This window comes from Lissotriton helveticus, chromosome 5_1 (assembly GCF_964261635.1).
Source record: "Lissotriton helveticus chromosome 5_1, aLisHel1.1, whole genome shotgun sequence".
Lineage (NCBI taxonomy): Eukaryota > Metazoa > Chordata > Amphibia > Caudata > Salamandridae > Lissotriton > Lissotriton helveticus.
Window position 1 is genome coordinate 296005568 of NC_136065.1, and position 24181 is coordinate 296029748.

The 24181-nt window shown below is 44.3% G+C and overlaps 1 protein-coding gene across 9 annotated transcripts in view; it reads left to right on the forward strand.

The window, feature by feature from the left end:
* CASZ1 (castor zinc finger 1) overlaps positions 1–24181 on the forward strand; it is a 212123-nt gene that overhangs the window by 133123 nt on the left and 54819 nt on the right. For all 9 annotated transcript variants that reach the window (XM_078642245.1, XM_078642250.1, XM_078642246.1 and 6 more), the window contains 2 exons: positions 10798–10888; positions 15101–15265. In XM_078642245.1, coding sequence (XP_078498371.1) covers positions 10798–10888; positions 15101–15265 — 256 coding nt within the window. The remainder of the gene's footprint in view (positions 1–10797; positions 10889–15100; positions 15266–24181) is intronic.

Genomic DNA, 24181 nt, shown 5'->3' on the forward strand with positions numbered 1-24181 from the left:
ATCTTCAGCCCATTTGCTGAAGGTTCCACGGACAAGAAGGACTAAGTGGGGAGACAGATGTTTTACCATAGGAACTGCCAAACTGTGGAACAATTCCACATTAAAACCGCCCCCACGCTATTAAACTTCAGAAAGAATCTCAAAACTTGGTTGTTTTCACCTTAAACCCATCCACATCTCAAGAGTAAGTTCAGTTACACTAGCGCCGAGACACCCTATGGGTATTTGCGCGCTTTAAAAAATCGCATTAAATAAATAAATAAATAAATCAAGTTCAAGGTTTTCACCAAATGCCTTTCGGTAGAGGTGGCAGACCTTCAAAAGCAGCAATACATGAGAAGGGAATATCAGAAAGATGCGAACAGAACATTGCAACTATTGTACATATATTTACGTATGTATGTTTATTTGGTGTACACCTAGCTATGGAACAAGTTACCCAACTATAATGGGTAGGGAATTAAGACAAAGTAAAGGTGGGGAGTTTGTCTCAATTACGTGCATATTTACATGCTAAGTGTCTGAGTTTACAAGGAACATAAAATAGTCCTGCCCAGAACCCACTCACAAAAAAAGTTTTTACATGTGGCTGTGTCTAGAATAAATGTACTAGCCTTTCAGTGATTCTGCCTTTTCAGAAGAGCGTTGTCACCCTCGGAGTCTGTGATGTGGTGCAGTGATGCATTAGTTTGAAATGACGGCATCCCATGTATCACTGTTGACACTTACTTGACTGTACACAAGACTATTACAAGATCGGCTCAACAGTCAATGTCCAGAGGATTGTGCCTAGAGGATACGGTAGCTGTGACTGAGGATTCACAAGAGTCTGCAGTGTTTAATAGCTGCTCATGTATTTTGCAGATCGGTCTCATACTTCATGTAACCGTTACTATCAGTGCACCCTTCATACGATGGGGAGCGTATGTAAACATTGGTCCCAATGAAGGACACTCTCCAGTTAGACTACACCATAGCTATATATTACTGCATAAAAGAGGGAGGCACACGTGGGCTACCTATAAGACAGCACAGCAGGCCTTGTGCTTGGTGTTATAGAGAAATGTACACATTTTGGCAGCAGATGTGCCCCAAATAAACAACTACTTGCTATACAAAGCAACATACTGCTTGACACCATTCATGAGTGGCAGCTGGATCAACAAATATTACACCAGGTTTTTCATACGTGAGTATTTCCAGAAACAAATGAATTTGCAGCAACAGAAAATACTGAGACTACACAAAGAGGCCAACGACGATGCACTATTGAGGACAGTTTGAAATATTAGTCGAAGCTTTCCAATCAGTTTAATTACTCCCTCTTGTACTCAAGAAAAGCAGACAACCACAATTGCCATTGGATCTCATTGCATCTGACAGACTGAGATGTTGGTTGCAATATATTGGAAGTTACAAGCCCTTCACAACATGAATCCGGAAATTACAGATCACCTAACTTGGCACAATGGCTCCTGAAAAGTTGCATACGGATGAACTTAGCAGTATTGTCTCCTGAAGACTTACATGTGACGGAACATAGCAGCATGGCTACTGAAGACGTATATTTGGACATCTAAATATATCATTGATACACATGGAGGTCCATAGGCAGTTGGACTAACTACAGATATGGCCTATTCAGCAAAAAGGAAACTAGCTGTAATGTTGCTCTTGATCCCGTTCATGAGCTCTAGTTGAAGATTTGTTTACATTACTAAATGTAATTAATTATAAGCGCATGTATAACAGCAAAAGTAACATATGTGAAGAAAACATAGGGGAGACCAGCATTTATTTAGAAATAATGTATATCTTAACTTGAGGGACTCAAAACACGGATTCCACCATGTACGGTACTACCATCAAAGTGGATCCTAACTATTTTGCTGACAAAATAAGTAACACCCCATGTTGAATTAATACATAGATACAACCAATACACAGAGAGCTGATATTTAGACTTTATTTTATAATTATTAACATCGCGCTTACAATCAAACAGAAAATATCCAAATGCACAAGGAAAGTATATTTCTATGAATGCATTCCAAATTCCTACATAAGGTTATCTCTATTTTCCATGTTAAACAGACTACATAGTTACTACTATTTTTGCAAACTGTCACAGGTGTAGCTTTCACTGTATGTACCAGATGTCAGAATGTCACATTTGCACTATAGGACAGAGCAAACTTTTTTTCGAAAGGCAAACCAAATCATGTGTAACACACAATCCCATCATAAACCTGGCGAAAAGCAGCCCCAACGCGGTACACGAACCCACCAAACTCTGAACGGAATCATGAAGTGCAGCACTGGTTCCATGGTCATCATCAGGGACTGGAAGCCAAGTCCTTCCGGAAAATAAATGCTCTGGATGCACCAGTGCCTTCTGCAAGGGGCCAGAAGCCAGAAAAGCAACTATGTCGTCTTCATGGGTTTGAGCCAAATGGTGCACCTTCAGGAAGCCAAAGGCTGAAGATGCACTAAGGCCTTATTTACGAGATCAGAGGCTGGGAATACGCAAGTCTTTTTCAGGCTGAATACAGGGGGCAAACCAAGGCTTGCTTCAGGAAGCAGAAGCAGCGGACATAACCAAATGTTTCTGCACCGGACTAGGCTGTGGCTCGGCAAGGTTCTTCACGAGAAGTGGGTTCTGGAGACGTACCATGTCATCTTCTGGGCTAGGCTGATGATCAACCACAGGTGGGGGCAACTGAAATTCACCAAGGTATTTTCCAATGCCCATACGTTCTTCTTTGGTCCAAAGCTATCCTTGTGACCATATTGACTCCCTGGTCAAATTGTCTTTACACTAACCCTTAGCCATATGGTTGCAGGTGTTCTGCCTTATACTTGGCCTTGCATTTCAAACCCAAGTCAGACAGGAGAAAAGCATCTGCTTACAGGGAGGTTCCGTCTTGCTGTTGCTCAGCAGATTGTACAAACGTTCTCTCATATGAGATTCATGGGTGGGGAATTAGTTGATTCCAGCAGAAAACAATTCAAAATGAACAAGTGATGGAGGAAACTGCCCCCACCATGCCAATCTAGCTTTGTTCACTGTATCCTCACACACTTGGCTGAGGAGGGATGTCTATGTTACCCGGGATTACTGGGCAGTACAAATGGTTTTGATAGACTTTGACTTTGTGATACAGTTTTATACCCGCAAAGCCTGTAAATACACTACAACAAGTCAGTACTCTCACAGTAAAAGGCTCAAAGGGAATTTCCTCCTCAGGAAAAGTTGATCGAGTCCCTTTTACCAGGAGTGATTTAGGGTTCTGAAGTAGGGTTCTGAAGTGGCGTTCAGATGGCCCTTTATAAAAGGAGCCACTAAGACATGCATTAAAACATAGGGGACCTTTGAAGTGATCAATGACAAGATGAGACAGTTGTTACAAACAGTTGTGGACTTTCTTTACTAATTTAAAACATGTGCTGACTACATCTGAAACCAATACATTGAGTAAATGCTTTGGGAGTGTGTAACAATTCATTAAGCAGCAATGACAAAGCCAGTATATATATTTTTTTTTTACAATGTAACTTTTTAGTTGAATGAGCACGAAGATGTGCTGTGTCGAGTTTTTGTAACATTGTGTATCTGAAGAAGATACTTTCACTTGGCGGCAGTCCCAGCAAAGAGGACAGGGATAGAGGAACAAAGGATCTGAACTCCACTTTACCCCCGGAACCGGTAGTGTGCAGGCTGGTAGGAAACACTAGGATAACGCTGCTCTCCCCAAGGGGTGCTACCTTAAAAGTGAAAATGTAACTGTGATTCTGTCAGAGAATTCTGTGAAGCCTTATCGCTCATGGAGAGGCTTTGAAGTCTTCTTCGTGTCCATTGAATGGAAGGCAACACACACCAATATCACGTTTTTGCATGGAAAGCGGGATGTATATGTTTTGATTCAGACGCTGTAGATCATTATTAATTCTCCAGCAGATTCACGTTGTTACATATTTTTGTATCAGACCCAGAATCCGAGTATTACCGGGCCAACTCTGTGTCATTACATAAAACCTTTAATTTAAAAGTAGCAATACAACGTTTAGCAGGGCTACTGTACTTGCAACACAACTGCAGATGCATTCTAAGCAGAATGGCCATACCTTGAATGGGTCAGAACCAGTACAGCTCAGCAGGATTATTAGAGGCTGTGCGAGGGCACTAGTTCAGTAGGGCTTGTATCGTTTAATGTTGCCTGAATGGGCCCTTCTCGACAGAGCTCTAAGTATTTAATGACGTTATAAATGCTCTGCACAGCAGGACTATTCTATCTTTAATTGGACAGTTCCAGCTCTTCCCAGAAGAAATGTCGTCTTTTAATGGGCCAGTTTCCGAATATCTAATCAGGTCTGCTATACTTACTAATAGAACTTATCTGCAGAAATGATATAATCTTAAAGGAACTGTATCAAGACTTCTCAGCTGAGCTACAATACGTTTAATGGGACAGTGCCAAAACGTCTAAGCAAAGGGGCAATACCTTTAATGGGATAACGCAAGAACCTCTCAGCGGCTTTGCCGTTCTTATCATTTGCCAGTACCAAAACTTCCCATCAGGGCAGTTGTTCATTTATTAGGGCTGGAATGATCGCTTTTGCAGACTCAGTCCTAAATAAACCATATTTGAATGACCATTGGATTTGGACTCTAAAACTACGCTCCTGAGCCAGTAGTGGCTAAAGATATGGCGCACACAAAGCAGCATCAGTATAAGATTTACCTACACATATAACAGTAAATGTCCAATTAGCTTCAGGTAAAGTGTTAATCAAAAACAGACGAAAATGCAAAGGTAAACTGTTTGGGGGCCAGATTGCTAAATTAGCATCCTACCTGTCTGGAAAGGTTAAAACGCTGGACCACAGTCAGAAATTGATCCTTGAAGCACAAGGTGTGGGTGGAGTGGTAAGTGTGAGATGTAAAGGGCTCCCCTTTTAGTTAGGGCACAACAGGCAAAGTAGAGAGCCTTGAACATGGCCCTAGGAAACCAATGCAAATTGTTAAGATGGGTGGAGAGTGGGGGAAGGCAAGAAATGTACAGAAGATGAGCGGTTGCATTCTGCACAACTTGCAGCAGATGTCAAATGTTTTGCTATAGACTATGGTAGAGGATATCTCGGTAGGCCATCAGGGAGGTGATGAGGGACTAGACCACAGATTTGCGTGTGGTTACAGGGAGAAACTAATTTTATTGAGAGAACCTTGTAACCTGCAGCAGCAGGCTACAAGTTTCTTATTTTTATAATTTGTATGATAGTTTGACATCTGCCAAAATCTAGGTTTTTGACTGCAAATTTGGGTTAGTTGAAAGACTGAGATTGTTAGGTCATCAACTCGGTAACTATACTAATGGCTGATTAACAATCAGTAGCAGCTTGGTCTTGTCTCCGTTTAGGTTTAACAAATTAAGACTCATCCACTTAACGATTGCAGACAAGCAATTTTGGAATTGGCTGGAACTGGAGGCAGTGTCATCAGATCATGATACAATGAGCTGGGTGTCAGCCTAGGAAATACAGTAAAGTTGAAGGAATGTATGATCACAGGCAGAGGTAGAAGGTAGACATTAACTAGTGTAGGACTCAGGGAGGACTCCGAGGCACTCCACAAGGTAGGGAGTGAGGAATGGAGGAGAAGAGTTTCAAAGTGACAGTGCAAAATATGTCAGTAGGTAAATAAACCATTTCAAAGCTAATTTACAGATGCCTAATTCGTAGAGACTGTTATATACACTAGTGTGAGGCACCGTATCAAATGCCACAGAGAAATCCAAAAGTATTAGAGCAGACCAAGGGAGGCACGAAGATGTTCTGAGATCGCTGAGATGGCTTTTTCGGTGCTATGCGTCAGTTGACTACTAGATTGTGATGGGCCCAGGAGATTATTCATGGGACAGTGAATATTAACAAGTTTTTCCGTAATCTTGGCCAGTAGTGGTAGGAGCAAAATGGGCTGTTAATGAACAGAAGGGTCCACTCAGGAGAGTGACCACTACCGCATGATTTCAGTTGGGGGACTAGTGAAAGACTTGAGTGATAACTTAACCCCTTCGGCGCTGATGACGAGCTCAGCTCGTCATCAGTTGCGCCGCTCGCACGCTGATGACGAGCTGAGCTCGTCATGTAACGCGGCTTTTTGAAAAAAGCCGCGTAGCGCGAAAATCGCCGCAGCGCGCATGCGGTTAATAAGATCTCTCATTGATGCGTATTTAACTGATGCTCCTAAAGCAAGGACATGAGGAGAACAGCATCAAGGGGGACCGTTATTTGGGGGTGTTGGGCAGTGAGATTAATGTTTCTATATTAATAAGGGATTATTACCACAGGGAGAAGAGAAACCTGTAGTAGAAAAGGGATCACTGTTAAAGTTGTGTAGAGGAACTGACTGATCTTCGAAGACGGGAGGTGGATTATATATATTGGATTTATTTTTGCGGATGGAAATTGGCTAGGTCATTGCACAAACAACGAGATGTAGTAATAGTGGATATAGCAGCAGCAGGATGAAGTAAAAAATTCACAATCAAGAAAATGTCCCGTGAGGAGTCATAAGAACAGTCAATTGCAGCCGTAGCTCGGGCAGGTAAAAGTGGTGGGGCGGTGGATTTCGACAGATGTGACAAAGGAAATTTTTTTTTTCCCCTCGTGGTCATCTGTTGAATCCCCCCCCAACCCAGCGCTCTTACCTGCACCAACCATGGCTGGTCACCTGTGCACAATAGTTGATGCAATAGTTTAATATATTGGGATTTAGTGGTCGAGTCAGAGGGCTCTCCATGATCGTTCGAATGCTCTGCATTTACGTTTTGAATATCGAAGAATAGTCATTGTGTCAGGGGTTGACTGGTGAGAGCCGAACAGAGACTGGTAGAGGTGAGTTTGCCTTGATCCTGTAGCATCATGTGCCTGATCCAAAGGGTGGTATCAGTTATGTCCTCCTGGTTACTGAATTGCACAGTACAATGATCTGAACAAATGAGTGGGAGAGGAGAGTCCATCCTGAGGCCAGATAAATGTGAAACATGGGGTCAAAAACATGACAGGCTTGATAGGAAGACATAGGGCCATTTGTACGAACACATTTTCCCATAGACACAGAATGGGTAAAACCCATTGATACATTTGGCTCATAGTGGGTAGCTGAAGTTGCTGAATAGGAGCTAGAGGATCTTCTAGGACATGAGGGGTCATCTACATGGTATTTAAGATCTCCTAGAACATTTACATTTGCATAAGTTATTACATGGGAGAGATCGAATTGATTAAACCGAAATAATTATTTTTTTAGATCTGGGAGGACAACAAATAAGTGCTCCTAAATACAAAAGGGTAGGTGTGAATTTTAAGGAAAAGATTAAGCCTTCATTGTTAGATAAGTCAGTTAACATAGCTCAGATCAGTTTTTAAAATAATGGCAACGCCGCCACCGCAGCAGTTGGGATGGTCTTGTCTCATGACTGAATATTCAGGCGGGATGGAAACTGCCACATCAGATGGCGAGGAACTGTGTAACCAGTTTGCATTTAAAAATCTGGTTTGTGAGAAGAAAGAAAATCCCAGGTGTCGGAGCTATGTTTTCTTAGCGATCCAACATTGACGCAATAACCTAAACTTGGTCTTGGCTAATTGGGAAGATTACATTTTTTCTAGGAGGACAGTAAGGTCACTAAATATCTTAGAGGATAAGCGAATGGCCCCAAAAGGCAGGTAAACGAGTGAGTGGGCCACTTACTTTTGGGACGTAGTGAGTGGAGTGATTCTAAGGAATACTGCAGAGTATTAGGAGATCATCGGCCAGGGCTTGTGTCAGTTTGCGCTGTTCTGACATGGACAGGTGGAGACAGGATTGCCTTTGGCACATCCACTACAGTGTTGCGCAGGCATGGCCTGGATGCAGCCTGTGATGGTAAAAGTGGACATGTCCAAGTGTCGGAGCACAGAAGAGAAGGAAGGACATAGAAAAAAGTCTGTAGCCCAACAATTCCAGTACTGGGCTATGAGCTTCTACGCCTCTAGTACTTGGGAAAAATGTAAATAAACGTGTGGAAATAAGCAAATCAGAAAATCAATAGAAGTGATTGAATTTTTGTGTTGACATGGTCTCTGAGTTACTAGCGCCAAGATGCCTGTTAGGTGGTAGTGTGCTTTAGAAATTGTGTATAAATCATAAATAATGTACTGTGCCCAGAAGCCAGACACCTCCTACAATCAATACAGGAAAAAACAGCCGCTTCTAAAAGGGTGCTTGGGAGTGAACAGTATCTCCAGTGACCCTGTAAATTAGACCTAAAAAGGGCAGAGGCAGGTCCATGATGTAGCCCATTATGCTGGACATGGGCGTGTCCAACAGCAGGAGCGTGAAAAATACATGGAGTAGAATCAGAACAAGCATTGGCATAGCCAATAGGTCTCGCTTTTTGGACCCTATAAGTATTTACTTATGCAGCAGAATATCCTTGGAGCAACAACACCAACTGTTGCATGGCTAAACACTTATAAGGCCCCAAATGCGAGACCTATTGGCTATGCCAATGCTTGTTGCTATGAGAATCTGGTCACCCTACCTTGTGCCAAGTCCAGGCTATAGAAACATCACAAATAAATAAATACACATAGCTATGGAGAAATCAGATAACCCAAGAACCACAAAGAAGTTCATACAGGGGTCTCTGTGACAGTGACAAACCTCTGCACCTCCTACGCTAGTGTTTTACGGTGCCATTCTGAAACAAGACCATGCAAACGTCACCCGATGTAAAATAAAACAGTTAAACGAGGCTAATACCAGAAGCTAAGAGTTCTCAAGCTCACATAGAATGGTAAAACACATACCAGAGCAGAGCTACCGGAGGCTGCTCACTGGAAATGAAAAGGAGAGAAACACAGAGTAGCCATGATTAATGACAGCGGGCTAGAGGAGAGCTGGGACGAAGCCTCCACATTTATCATCCACCCCATCAGTCACTGCCCCTCCCATGGCCCTCTACGCGCAGGCACCAGTAAAAATACCATGTGTGCTTCAGACTGAAATGCGGTTAATTAAATAATGGAGCATGGCGAGCGCTGCTTAACGCTGTTTGGAAGGTGGGAACGGTGTTCTTTGCAGGCAAGGCAAAAAATCCATGCGGGTGCTGTAAATAAATAAAGGCGCGTGGCGAGCACTTCCGGATGCTGTGTTGGAGGCGGGAGTGGTGTGCTTTTGAGGAAAGGCAAGAAAAAAGAGCATCCCGGCCCTTTACTAAATAAATGCCACGTCGATAGATGATTTTTGTGAGGTTGGAGGGATATTCTTCGCACCAAACAAAGAAAAAAAAAATCATACGGGCGCTGTTAATATATAAATAGATATAAACATTTCACGTGTGTGTTCTGGGAAGTAAACGCTTGTGACGGGCGGGTGAGAGGCCAGGGATGGGGTGGAACAAATGGCTGAGTTTAGCGAGGTGGGAGGGAACGAAGCACACGGAAAACAAGTAGCGTGACACAAGAATACAAGAGCGGCCGGGAAACTGAAAGTACGATGGGGGCGGGAGAGCCTGGTGGGGGGGGCGGGAATGCGAGCGAGGGGAGGAGAAGTGTGGCAGGCGCGCGGAGGGAAGCGGGATGGGGAGGGGGAGGAGAAATCCAAGTAATGCTGTGTGCGGGGAGAGAGAGGGGAGGTGCTGGAGCTGGGGAACAGATGGCCGTGAAAGTTTATGGCCCAAAAGCGCGTGCCTGTGGCCACGTGAACTCAAAGAAAACCGCTCCAAAAAACCCTTGGTTTGACGAGTATTTTGAGCACTTGAATTCTCTCCATTTTCCATTCCTTCGGAATGGAAAAGGCGAGACCTAAAAACTGTTGAGTTCAGCATCTCCTTTACTAGGCAAGGAACTCGCTCGCTGCTAGCACAACTTTGTAGAGAAATAGTGGATTAAAATAAGCATGTGAAAATAGTCAAATTATAAAATCAATAAAAGCAATGTGCCTAGGAGCAAGGTACCTCCTAAAATGAATACAAGGAAAATAATCATTAACAATGTGGCACTCATGAACCAACAGAATCTCCAGTGAGAGTCTTGTGACCCAGTAAAGAAATATCAACATCCTCTTGATACCACTGCTCCATGTTACCTATTCTGCTGAAAGACAACCTCTCTTTCCATTAACCCCTTCACTGCGGCGGCTATTCTGCCGCAGTGCTAAGGGGGCGGGGTGGCCGCATGCTGGTGACGGAACCGCTCCGTCATCAGCCGCGGTTGGGCTGTGCTCATGACGGAGCGGTTCCTTCATGGCCCCGCCCGCTCAATAGAACGCCCAGCGCAGGCGCGGAATCCGCGCCGCGCAGGCGCGGCGGCCGGGCCATGACGGAACCGCTCCGTCATCAGCACAGCGCCACCGCAGCTGATGACGGAGCGGTTCCGTCATCAGCATACAAAGGGTTAAAGGGGCCTGGGGCTTTGTGTATGCAAGGGGAGGGGGCGGCAAGTGGAGGGATGGTTTGGAATGTGCCTATTGTATCTTTTAAATTCAGGTCTACGTGACTCATGTAATGACATTCAGATGGCCTCTTGATGTTTTTCCTCCCGGGCATCCTGTCATCAGTTCATCCTTCTCAAGAGCCTGATGGTTGCATTTCGTTCTCTGTGTTCCTAGTTCCAGCTGACCCTCCTCAATCTTCCCCCGTCCCTTTCATTCAAGATTCAGGCCCAGTCTTGTCCGTCTAAGCTCCCAGTGAACCCCATAACTCTCTGCATGACTGTGAGATCTGTTTTACAAGCCTTTTCTTTTTGCCCCAGGTTTTCCGGCAGCCAACACTGTGGGCACATTCACTGTGCATACCAGTACCGGGAACACTACCACTGTCTGGACCCAGAGTGCAACTATCAGGTGAGTTTAGCCATGCATGTTAGTGCTGACATGCGTCATTATGTGTAAGGGTATTAGAAATGAATAAGTAGGTAACTGTGTGTGTGAATGTGTATGCAAGAGAGATTCTTTGTGGGGAGATTAGGCAATTGCTAACTCTACTGCCTGCACTTAAATGTGCTACCTACTCAACAGTCAAGTCCCCCAGACACATCTAGGTGCCTTTCCTTGTCACTCATGGAATTTCCTGGCTGAAGCCAATCATACAAGAGCTTCTCTAACAGAAAACTTTGAGAAAAAAGTAAATGAAGCATATATAATAATATACTCAGGAGCATCCCAGTTCACAAGCTCTGTCCACCACCTTCTTACAACTCAATCTTTATGTATCCCACGGTTGGGGATAGGATGCCTTTTGTACAGTTTCTCTGTAACAAAATGTCTTCTCCTCAACACTGTGTACACATCCGGCTTCTACACTCTCCTGCTGCCTCAACCTAGGTCTCTTATGACTGGCTTCAAGTGATAGTACTCTTTCTTGTTCGAAATCCCTGAAGTTGTCCTGCACTGTTCGTGCATTGTGCTAAGAAGCACTGACCCGGTTGTGTGCTTTTGACTGCTGTTGGTTGCTGAATAATGAATTCTTCATGGCCTTCCATCTTCATATTTGCCTTCAGTGGGCATTTTAGGAGTCCTTTGCATCAAAGTGGAAGCCTTATAGGCTTTAGGTGAGTACGTGTTTTCATAGTTCACTTGATCAGTGATCTATTATTCCTGAACAGTTCTGCCCAACAAATGGGGGAGAGGCTGAGCAGATGGGAACCAGTCATCTGGTGATCCCACTGAGGGGCTGCCCTTGCTTAACAGTAGCGTCATGAAAGCCAAGCGTGACCAGAATTTGCTCTGAAGCACTTTCTATTCATAACACACTTGGAATCCTCCCTTAAATGCCCTGGCCTAAAACCACTAGTTCCCCTATAGGGTATCCCTTGGGTTAAGACTATGGGCCTTTCCCTGGTTTGCCTTCCAAGCCTAACTCCGCCATGGGCCCGGCCATTCACTTCGACCAGAGGTTGGACACCTCTTTTATTCAACCTGGATCTCTATGTCAATGGGTGCAAGTTGTACCTAATACATCCCTGCAAACCTCCTTCACCTGGACATTGTAGACACATAACTGGATATTGACTTCCCTCCCCTAAAGATGGGTTTGACCTTCCAACACCTCAGCTCTCTGCTCCATACTCAAACTCATTCACAATAAATTGCCTTGTATGTTCCGATTGCACTCATGAGAAGATGATGGACACATCCGCATCTCTTCTGCCACTAGAGCCAGGAATCCAACCATAATCATCCTTCATTGCTACTCTTAAGGGTGTTTGTGAGACCCTATCAATGGCCACAATAAAATAGGAAACGGTTTTGCCATTGGCTATGAAACTGGACCCTTTCTTAAACAAATGATTTTCTTTTGAAAATTCTCCAAAATAGCAGAATAATCCTTTCACACCTTATATGTGATGAAAGCAATCCAGTATTAACAGGGGAGGACTAAAGCTAAACACTATTTTGACTGTTTTTGCTGCATTTTAGTCTTTCTGAAATGGATAGTAACAGGCGAACACATCACCCATTTAACTGCCTATTCGAGTTCTGGCAGAAATTCAGTTTTATGGATTTAAATGGACAGGAGTGCAAACCGTAGCTGCCTTTTTCAAAACATAATTTCTCTTTAATAGATATCAGCAAGGCTTTGAAACGGAGAACGTCCGTGTTTTTACAGCTCAGTATTCCAAGTATAAGTGGTTCTGGCTTTCAGAAGAAAATGTGCTTTGGTTGCAAGAACCAATAACTATGCAGTCCCTGTTTACTACAGTGAAACATCTTCTATCCTACGTTTATGGGTCTAGGAAGGATCCTTTGCAGAAGAAGGAAATATTACTTTACGCTAGCAATAGTTATCCAGCAGATCTATTATCTCTGGAATCATAATCGATCTACCCATCTTCACATTCTTAGTGTAAGTAGAATTGTGGCTTAGGCTCTTAAAGACAGAAGCCAAATAGATGAAGAAACAGAAACGACTCAGACTCCCTTGTCCCTGGGTTCTCAGTTTGTTTTTTAACTGAAAGAGAAAGAGGAAAAGCAAATTGTAAATAGATGTTTACAGCGTCTCTCTGGTGGCCAGAGTTATTCTAAGGTAATGAATCTGAGAGATTACTCTCGCCGGCGATCTATTGTTACAGGAAATTAACTTTCCCTCCATCCTAGGTGCTGTCCGCATTGTGCATTAATCAGGAGACTTCCTTTCGTTCTGAACCCTTCTTCTGACAGAGCAAGAACTCGGCCATATTTGAAGGTCTGTTACATTTCATCTTGCCAGGATGAAAACTTTGTATTACTTGGACTGACCTTCAGTCACCAACTGGCTTTCAGATTTGTATTGCTTATTGGATGATCTCTTCTATCCTCGAATGCTTCAAAGTTACTGGTGTCCCTCGAGGATCACACTAATGTAGCACGAGCAATTGTGGATTCCGCTAATTTTGAGCACCGAATGCCCTTGGACTTCATACACAATATAGCAACGCGGATATTCTCCATGGGGGCTGAAAACACTGAGCGATGTATGCTAGCCCTGGGGACGATACACACTTCGACTGGGCTCTCTTTTTATAATACAAAAATGATGTTCCTGGGCTATTTATTGTTTATCTGTTTTCATCCCTCGCTATATCCATACATTTTAGCCTTAATTCTGTGGTAAGCGACATTAGCTGTAAGAGTAAGTACAAAGTACCCACCGTATTTACTCTTGTACTTTTAGTTCTTTCACCCTCATATTCTAGGTGAGAAGGCCTTCTCAGTTTGGAGAACTGGGGGACTCCTAAGGAACAAAGCCCTAGGGTGGATATATATATATATATTCAATTTAGCCTTTTCGTGTGCGTGAGCTATTGTGAGCTTGTCACCTGCAGTCGCCATATCCAATAAGTCGCCAGTAAAAGGCACTGAGGTCTATCAGTTCCAGAGTTGGGAATGTGATTAACTAGCACTACCTCATGTATGTGTCACCAGTGAGATCATACCATACAGGCGCTTGTCTGTGTTTGTTGACACAGACACGTCCCAATCTGCCTGCTGCTTTCATGAGAGCGTCCCCTATCTCCCGACATTGACCAGGGATGCCCTTTTCTGGTGACCCTGCCAGGGCCGCCTATTTCTGTTGTAGGACTGCTGATCTCAGCTGACAACGTGGGGCCTGTCCAGCCCCTCTGACGCTATAGGGATGTCTGTGGCAGTATCCTTGGCTGCTTGCCTAGCATGAAACTGCCTGGGGATACTTACCTCTCTTGATCGTGTCAGTGCCTTCCAGGCATTCCTATTCACCGTGTGATGTCCTCTGTCATACATTGTTAGTCTACCCATCCTGATCTTTCAGTTCAAGAATCCTGCCAATCGGATGTGTTTCTTACTTGTTCATCTGCTCCTTGATGGAAAATTCTCACTTGAGGAACCAGGCTTGAACTCCGAGTTCCGTGCTAGGACAGAAAACACTGAAATTGTTTCAAGGCAAGCAGTGCCATCTTGTCTCTGTTTACACACATCTCTGCTGCTCAGATTTATTTTCTGCTCTGCCTCACACCATCTTGTCTCCTCTCACCTCTAATTCTCCTATCACTTTAAAATCTAAGGAGCTATACCACAATATCATTTCATAGTTGTTTTGACATCAGCCTGCCAAAACATTGTATCCGTGATATTAAATACCAACTTATTATTGAGGTAAGTAGATGTGGAGTTAGGAATAGTAAATCTACACTTTCCTATTCATACTTACCATGACCTTTATATTAAAACAACAATGTAGTGACATTAATTCCCCTCTACTCTGATCTACTTCTTACTTTCTTTCAGGTTGCTCTACCTTTTCTCATGTCTTTCATCTCCCTTTTGTATTTCTCTTCAAAATCTTCTCTACTCTCAATTAACACCCATCTCTTCTCACTCTCTTTTCTTTCCTCTCACTTCTTTTTCTCTCCTCTCATTCCTCATCTCCCCAACCAGGTCTCTCCTCTCTTTCATTTTCTACTATAGAATCTTGCTAATATACTCATGTTTAATTCACCTGCTTCTTGTGTTCTGCCTTCCCTTAGCAGTTCTCCATCTCATTCAAGCATGTTCACACCTCTTTCCTATTTTACACTCTACCGTTCTGTGTCTCTTCAGAGATTCACCAGTAAACAGGATGTGATTCGACATTACAACATGCACAAGAAGCGTGACAACTCTCTGCAACATGGCTTCATGCGCTTCAGCCCCTTGGACGACTGCAGTGTCTATTACCACAGCTGCCACCTGAACGGCAAGAGCACCCACTATCACTGCATGCAGGTAACCACAGCCACAGCGCACACCTTGGGCAATGAGTGTTGATAGAGACTGGTAGAACACTCCTAGTCACAGATGAGCCAAGCACTGCTATGGGTTAACAGAGCACTGCAGTAATAGGACAGAATAAGTATTCTATGGGCATCCAGACATTGTCACATGATTAAAAAGCACTACTTGAGAATGTGAGCACTTTCGCTTCAAGAGTCGTTGACCACTCGAAAGGGATCCAGGCATTGGCCAAAGGTAACAAAGCCCTCACTTGGGATATGAGCTTTGCTACAGTAGGGTAAGGGAAACATCCTTTCTTATATAAGATGCTTCTCTAATATTGACATATTTCCCAAATTTAATATGTTATAAAGTTACCGTGCAGGTTGGGTGAGGTGGTTGGAAGACTTGAAGAAATCTAATATTTTTGGATCGCCTGAGGGTCTTCAAAATCAGAACATCTCACAGTCCTTAAAGCAAACTGAAATGATTCCCAATTACCTTATTATTCATATTATAAACTAAGATAACATGAATTTTGCTAAATGTTGGAGTTGGAGATAATGTTTGAAGAATGTTACTCTAAAACATTTTTCTAAATATAATTGCTTCTACGGAGCATCTATCAGTATTTGACGTGAATTTCTCCTGTTCTGTCTACTTGTCCAGAATATTGGATATAAGAACTGCATTGGTTAGCCAAGACTCTCTTAGTAGCTTTGGATGAGCAAAGACCCTTAATTAAAGAACGTTGTGTGAAGGTGGGTTTAACCTTCCAGTGTAGTTGCATTTTTCGGGTAGTCAGGGTGTCTTGGTTCTAGGGCTTCCTACGATCAGGGTTAAGGGCACTGGTCTCTTTGTAATCATATGCTTGATTTTTTTTCTTTTACTGTAGGGTCACTTCTTTCCCTAAAGACACTTTGTGTACAGGCACACGGGGAAGGGAAGGGTACCTCGGCTTTCAAAGGTTACCATTCAGTTGTTAACCCAGTCTTACCACACTCTTGGTGGGAAATGTTCGCACTATGGGGAATTACATTTATTTTATCTGGAGTGGCGATAGACCTCATCCGGATGGGCTACAGTAAAACGACTGATCTAACTACAGTATAGGGCCACAAATCAGGCTCTTTCCCTGCAAGCAGGCAAGGGATCAAGCTCAGAGGTTAAAACGAACATTGGGACTTTTTAGAGAAAGGCTGAACACAACTGTAGTGAACAGCTTCAGACCTACGGCTTTCCATCTACCTTAAAGACCTACTGCCACAAAAATTCAGGAGTGCAAATCATGGAAGCGGTTGCCGACTCTGAAGAAGGGCCACCCCTTCTCAAGGGAAGAAACTTTCTTTTGAAACATTTATTGAATATTTTAATCAATTAAATTTACAATATTGAGGCCTAAATTTAGACTACTAAGCGACAAAAACTGTAACTATGACAATGTAAACATGATCAATAGAGATAAGAGACATTTTTAGTCAATGCATGCATCGATCCATACAGCAAATGTCAAACCTTTGATATTTAAAAGTGTAGAAAGTTCTTGTTCACATTGCTTCAAAGTCTGGTTACTATCCTCAGGCAGACCTAAAATAACTGATATCTCAGGACCCTGGATTCTAAGTTCAGAGATATCAGGTTGTGATTTAAAGGCAGCTTCCAGTGTAGATTAAAAAAAAGTTATCTACCTAGGCCTACCTCAATAATAATCAACAATAACTGGCATTCTAAAATTTTGGTTTGATGACGTATGCTTGAGCTTTGAGATGTATTCTGACCCCATTCACTGGATGGTCCGTTTAATACCCAACTATTGTTGTGTAACAAAAGAATCCTGAATAAGGAGGCTTGGAATCAGATTTTAATGAAAGTTTAGTCAAAACAGATTGTCATGTCTCGCTGTGCCTCTGATGCTAATAGGATCACCGTGACCCTGTTTATCACTCTTCAGGTATCTAGAATTAGGGACTGTATAGTGCCATTATCCAGCACGTGTCAGCCTTTATATGGGCTAGAATTAAAGTAGAGGATCAAAGTCTCCAGAAGAAATTTTTGGCTAAATCTCTCGAGTCCTATTTCCTCACAACTATAAATAATTTGAAACCATTAAAATATTTTCTTGAGTTGGTGGAAGGTGGACTAAATTTCTGAATAGCAAGTTCCTCGATGGGATCACATGACCATCCTTTCTCCACCGGAAGGTATAATTCCCATCACATCAGCAATTTATGGAGTAACCCCTTTTATAAAGACACAGGGATAGGGTTCAGCCAAACCAAGTTTTTCCCCTGGACTTGTGCTAGGTAGTTGCTTAATTATCAACCTAAGAACAACAGATATAACTTCGATGTCAAGAAATGACCAATTATGCTCCAACAACAATATTTAGAATCTCATAGATATTTAATAAAATACACATAAAATATTAGTGACATTTGTTAATATTGTTTATCATCTATTAGACCAGATACATCATCAAAAACATTTGTTCCAAAAATAACATAGAAAACAACTGTATGCAATCAAAGTACTAAAACAAAAAGTTACTAAAATAAGTTTGGGGGAAAACATTCTGTAATAATTCCCAGTCTCTACAAGTTGAGCAATACTATGCCACTCTAATATAACATACCTAACAAGTTCCATAGCATATCACCGCCTCAAAGCAGAGTACTAAGAACTGTATCCACAGTGTCAGAGATCCAATATTGGATGTTGTGGAAGACATACAAAAACTTCACAAGGGATATAATTTTATACAAAGCAGCTCCACCAATCTATCCCAGTGCTGTCATTAGAATCTGTCAGCAAATGCAGACATGTTGCTCTTTCTCAACTGAGCCTGGTCCCTGGATATCTCCACTACTTCACTAATGTGCACTAGAATTCAAGACCTTTCACAAAATATGCTATAAAATGAACATGTATGAATGAGGTAGAATTATAATATTGCAGACGTAAACTCACCAGACCATTATCAGCAGAGAAACCTTTAAAGAGGTTTCCCCATTTCATCCACAAATCATTGGATTTTCCGTTAACATCCAACTCTAATCGACAAATACATGTAGCTCAGAGCTTCCCCATTGCCTCCCAGAATTGATCACTCCTCTTGTCCTCCATTGCTGGATGCAGGGTATTTCTCGTCTAACTTTAAAGTTCCCTCTAGGCCCTCTTCTTGGCTAGGAAGATGCGAAGTTTAAATAGAAACAAAAGATGAGGTTATTGGTTATGGGTCAGGTTCTGATAAGGCCTCTAAAGGACACAAGTAACCTCATTAAGAGAATAGTGGAAATGTATAGTTCCCTGAAAAATAGTGGCAACATAATTTTCTACAAAGCTATTTCCACCTGAAGATTCTCGGCTGCATTGCAATGTCAATTCCTTCGACCTAGAATCTTCCATTGGAAACTCCATTAACTGAGGACATTGTTACCATTCCTTTTTCAAAGGAGTATACATTGCCACCCTTCTTTAAATGAGGTCTTGAGAGTTCTTACAGGTGTTGAGCTGAGTGATGTGTGGGGAGACCTTTGGGCTGTAGAGTACTCACAGTGTGCAACATTGAGTGATATATGGTGGGAGACCCTTGAACCGTAGAGTACTTAGAGTGTGCAACAGGGATTGACATGTGGTAGGAGACCCTTGAGCTGTAGAGGTATTGACAGTGTGCAACTGGAGTGATGTGTGGGGTAGACCCTTGATCTGTAGAGTACTCACAGTGTGCAACAGGGAGTGATATGTGGTGGGAGCCCCTTGAGCTGTAGAGTACTCACAGTGTGCAACAGGGAGTGATATGTGGTGGGAGACCCTTGAGCTGTAGAGTACTCACAGTGTGCAACAGGGATTGATATGTGGTGGAAGACCCTTGAGCTGTAAAGTTATTGCCAGTGTGCAACAGGGAGTGATGTTTGGGGGAGACCCTTGAGTTGTAGAGTTATTGACAGTGTGCAACTGGAGTGATGTGTGGGGTAGACCCTTGAGCTGTAGAGTACTCACAGTGTGCAACAGGGAGTGATATGTGGTGGGGGACCCTTGAGCTGTAGAGTTATTGACAGTGTGCATCAGGGAGACAGTATTTGTGCAACGGTACAGATACATCATTCCTTCTAGTGACTTGTGCGATGCATCTCCACCTTAGCTCTCAGCACCTGTACATAGGCAGTAACTCCTGACAAGACTCTATAAGTAGAGTTCTCCACCTGGTTTAATGTATTTGGGAAGGATTCTAGAGCCCAGCTGGAACCTCCCTGGCATGAAAGACGCGGAGAGGATGACTGCTCCTACAGGTCAGTGTGCTGGAAAGGTTGAAGCAGGACCAGCATCCAGCGCTAAGTACCAATAGGAAACATTTCACCACCATTCACAGAGAAACACAACAATCAGGAGCTAGCACAGGAAGACTGAACCTAGACCCCAGCACAGGAACGCAAGGTCAGGTCATGTTCCAATAAACAATGATGAGAATTGAAAGGAAGGGTCAGCTCAGAAAGAGAGAACCACTTGCAGAAAAGCAAAGCAACCAAAGACACCAGCAGCTACAGTCGAGCACTGAAAAAGAAGGCCACACAGGCACTAGCAGAGCAGGACCCAAACAGGAAGGGGCAGTGAGTGCTGGCAAAAAAAGAGAACCAAATAAAGACGGGCAGAACCAGTAGACACAGCTGCCTAATGCCGAGGTGGAACTGACCAGAACCAGGCCACGAGGAGCACCGAGGCAAGTTCAGAAAATCTCGGGGGAAGCTCATACTATTTTTCCGAGAGAGACTTTCTGGACAGAGGACACGACCTGAAATGACATTAAAACCCTGCCTCGCAACAAGTAAACCAGTCACACGGAGTATCAGGAAAAAATGCACCATGACTGCAGAAACAACTCATTAAATCTTACACAAATAATAATTAAAATCGGGTGGAACCCACTGACTAATTATCTAGACTTTAAAAGAAGGGGAATGGTTCCAAGAAAATAACATCTCTGCCTGAAAATCTGTGAACGCCCACAGTGGGAACCTGCAGGAAAAGTTGGATCCAGAGGCTGCTGGAGGGTTCCTTCGAGAGGAATGGGAGCGAAATCTCAGGATTATTCAATCAAATGAGAGACCAACAAGTGCCAGAGAAGTCGAGATTCTCCAGTCACAAATCTAAGGAAAATGGAGACGCCTAATGTCTACTGTCCATAGGAAGGCCCAAATGAACCCCAGGTCTTCCATCCCGAACCAGAGAGGAAGCTAATGGCAATCCATGTCTTGAATCTGTGAGAAAGCTACTGGCAATCCAGGTTTTGAACCTGAGAGGAAGCTACTCGCAATCCAGGTCTTGAACCTGAGAGGAAGCTACTGGCAATCCAGGTCTTGAACCTGAGAGGAAGCTACTCGCAATCCAGGTCTTGAACCTGAGAGGAAGCTACTGGCAATCCAGGTCTTGAACCTGAGAGGAAGCTACTGGCAATCCAGGTCTTGAACCTGAGAGGAAGCTACTGGCAATCCATGCCTTGAACCTGAGAGGAAGCTACTGGCAATCCAGGTCTTGAACCTGAGAGGAAGCTACTGGCAATCCATGCCTTGAACCTGAGAGGAAGCTAATGGCAATCCATGCCTTGATCCTGGGAGGAAGCTAAGGGCAATCCAGATCTTGAACCTGAGAGGAAGCTACTGGCAATCCATGTCTTGAACCTGAGAGGAAGCTACTGGCAATCCAGGTCTTGAACCTGAGAGGAAGCTACTGGCAATCCAGGTCTTGAACCTGAGAGGAAGCTACTGGCAATCCAGGTCTTGAACCTGAGAGGAAGCTACTGGCAATCCAGGTCTTGAACCTGAGAGGAAGCTACTGGCAATCCAGGTCTTGAACCTGAGAGGAAGCTACTCGCAATCCAGGTCTTGAAGTCTTGAACCTGAGAGGAAGCTACTGGCAATCCAGGTCTTGAACCTGAGAGGAAGCTACTCGCAATCCAGGTCTTGAAGTCTTGAACCTGAGAGGAAGCTACTGGCAATCCAGGTCTTGAACCTGAGAGGAAGCTACTCGCAATCCAGGTCTTGAACCTGAGAGGAAGCTACTGGCAATCCAGGTCTTGAACCTGAGAGGAAGCTACTCGCAATCCAGGTCTTGAACCTGAGAGGAAGCTACTGGCAATCCAGGTCTTGAACCTGAGAGGAAGCTAATGGCAATCCATGTCTTTAATGTGAGAGGGAGATAGAGGCACCCGCAGATGCATGGAGACGAGTGCATTGATTACCAGTCTCTGACAGATTCTCCAGGGTATAATTCTAATTTTCAGATGTCTGAAAGTCTGTAAGGGGGGCCTCATTTATGAAAGAAAATGAATACCTGCAAGGTGGGATCCCGGCCCAATGGGGGGGAACTCATACACAGATAACACCAAATGGGTCACTTTTCAGCAATAGGAGAATACAGTATGGAGCCTGCTGCTTTTGCCCATGGTCCCAAGGAAGGCTCTACAAAAAGAATATCCCAGCCAATAGTTAGCTTTAAAAAAAATCTGCTTAGCTGATCCCCAATTACAGGCAATTGTTTTATTATGTACATTAAACTACATTCTAAACTTTTGATTATGCGTGGAGAACACCAATACAGAAACTACACTCTTTTGTTGAGTCTGTTCGCCAAGAGGGAGCCAGCGTCTGACTCTTCAACGCAAAGTCTCATTTATCTGCATTTTGAAACCTTTGCCACTTTTAGCTGTTAGCACATACACCAATTTATAGAAACATCCATTATCACCACCAAGGGAAATACAAGAAAATACCACAGGACCGCTTTATAAAACACGATACCTACAGTACTTGCTAATTAGGGGGCTTTATGGAGTTTCCCTGTATATAATGAACTAGCCTGTGCGGTTGTGTGCACACTGTGGGTGGGTGCGATCTGGGTGTGTGCTCTAGATACCTGGGTCTGCGAAGGGGCAGTGTATGAAGGTGTGTTTGTGGGTGAGGTGGCAGTGTGGAGTGCTTGTGCCAGTGCACTGTGAGTTGCCTGTGAATGCAGTGTTTTTTCTCTGTGTGCATGGTGGCAGTGCATGTGTTTGTGTGAGGGCACGCATACATTTGTGTAGGCTCAATGTTGGTTAGTATTGTCTCTGCTGTTAAAGACGCCTCCAGTTGTTGCCCATTCCTTCACAAAAGTCCTCTGTGCACCAGTTCACAGGAGAGACCACATACAACCCCACCACCTGAGATTCTCATCAGCACCCTTGTTTGGGCAGGACAGGCTTCTATATGCCCATCCCCATTACAGGCCTCTCGGTGCAGTCCTCCAGGGTACCGGGTTCTTATTCCCCCTTGGGGGATTTTGACCCCTCAAATGGTGCCCATCAGCGGCATACTTGACGCAGGTGAGGCCTCCTGGCACCCTTTCACACGTGAGAGGCTTCTCAGCACCCAGGCCCCAGAGGTGTGCTCTCTGTACCCTTCCCCCAGGGAGGCCTCTGAGCACTGTGTGCCACCACCTCACACTTGGACTAAGGTGTGATAAAGTAAACTCGGGAGCCAGGGTCGGCTACTGTCTCCCTCTCATGTCCATACTTGGTGCTGATAATGTCCCGCTCCCTGTTTACAGAAACCCTACATTTTTCCTGCTTTAACGCCGAGCTCTCGCTGCAGATTCGGCCCCAGGAGTGCTTTGTTTAATTCTTTTTTCATCCCATGCGGGTTCTGTTTTTTTTCAAAGTGTCACCGCGGAGGGCCTTTTATATTGGAAAAAGCTGGAGATTTAGAGGCTTACTTACTCATTTTGGGCATTTGTCAAAGTGTTATTATGTCCCCCTCAGCAGCGGCGGTGGGTGAGAGAAGTGACGAGGAGATGGGGAGTGGGCACGAGACAAGGTGAACCGTGGAAGGCTGGCATGGATCTCATGGGCACAATAAGGGTGCAGGTGGAATTAGGGTCGGTGCGGATAGAGGGAAGGGCGTGCGAGGGAAGAAAATGAGTACGGTTAATGACTTTACTTGTGCTTTCTATAAGGCGCTGCTACTCACCCGGCGGTGACGTCCGCGCGCGTGGAGGAGGGACGTGAACTTGCGGCAAGGAGTGGGGTGTAGGGAGAGAGGGCCAGCGTTGTTCCCTTCCCTCTGACATGCTGCAGATGTTGGCACATCACATGCCTTCCCGCTTCTTGCCATTGCTCAGCGGCACATTTTTGGATTGTCTCTGTATTTTTTACTCAATATGGCAAAGTTGCCCGGTTTCCCCGCAGATCGATGCCAGAGAGTGGACGGGGCAGCATTCCAAGGGGCCGGGCGCGTGCTGCGCGCGCCCCCCTCAGGTAAACACTGGGTTCACTGCTACTGTGCCGCAGTGGTCCCTTGACCCCCGCCCACATCCAATGAATCCCCGGCTCCCGTGGCCCCCCGTGCGAGGTACAGAACAAGCTGTGAGAGCACATTTAACAGAGGCGGAGCAAGGGCAGGTGGTACCCGGTGCGGAAAACTTCTGGTTACCCCCGGCTTTGCAAAAAATGTGTTTAAAAAACACATTTTTTGTCACCCCTCCTCAGTGATGACACCCAGGGCAGCCCGCCCCCACGCACTACGCTGCCTAATCCACTGACGTTCGTGTAAATGTCGCTCTGGCAGCAGCGAACCGCGGCAACACGTGCCGAGGACTCCGAAAATCCCAACATTTCACAAATATAGGCCAAGAAGGTTAGGGTGGGGAGGGGGTGGCAGAAGGGTGGCACTCTAGATGCTGGGTTTGACTCTCACTGCCTGGGCAGGATCACCCATCACCTGCACAAACGCGTACACTACAACCAGCACCCTGCCTAATTACAACACAGTGTCTGTCTGGGGTCACAGTTCGTTCACTACACCCCCATTTCTTACCAGCAAGTCCTGCTCACTGAGGGCCCTACTTACTAAGATTATACGCTGAGTTGGCGTCACAGAAATGATGCAAAACGACACTAAA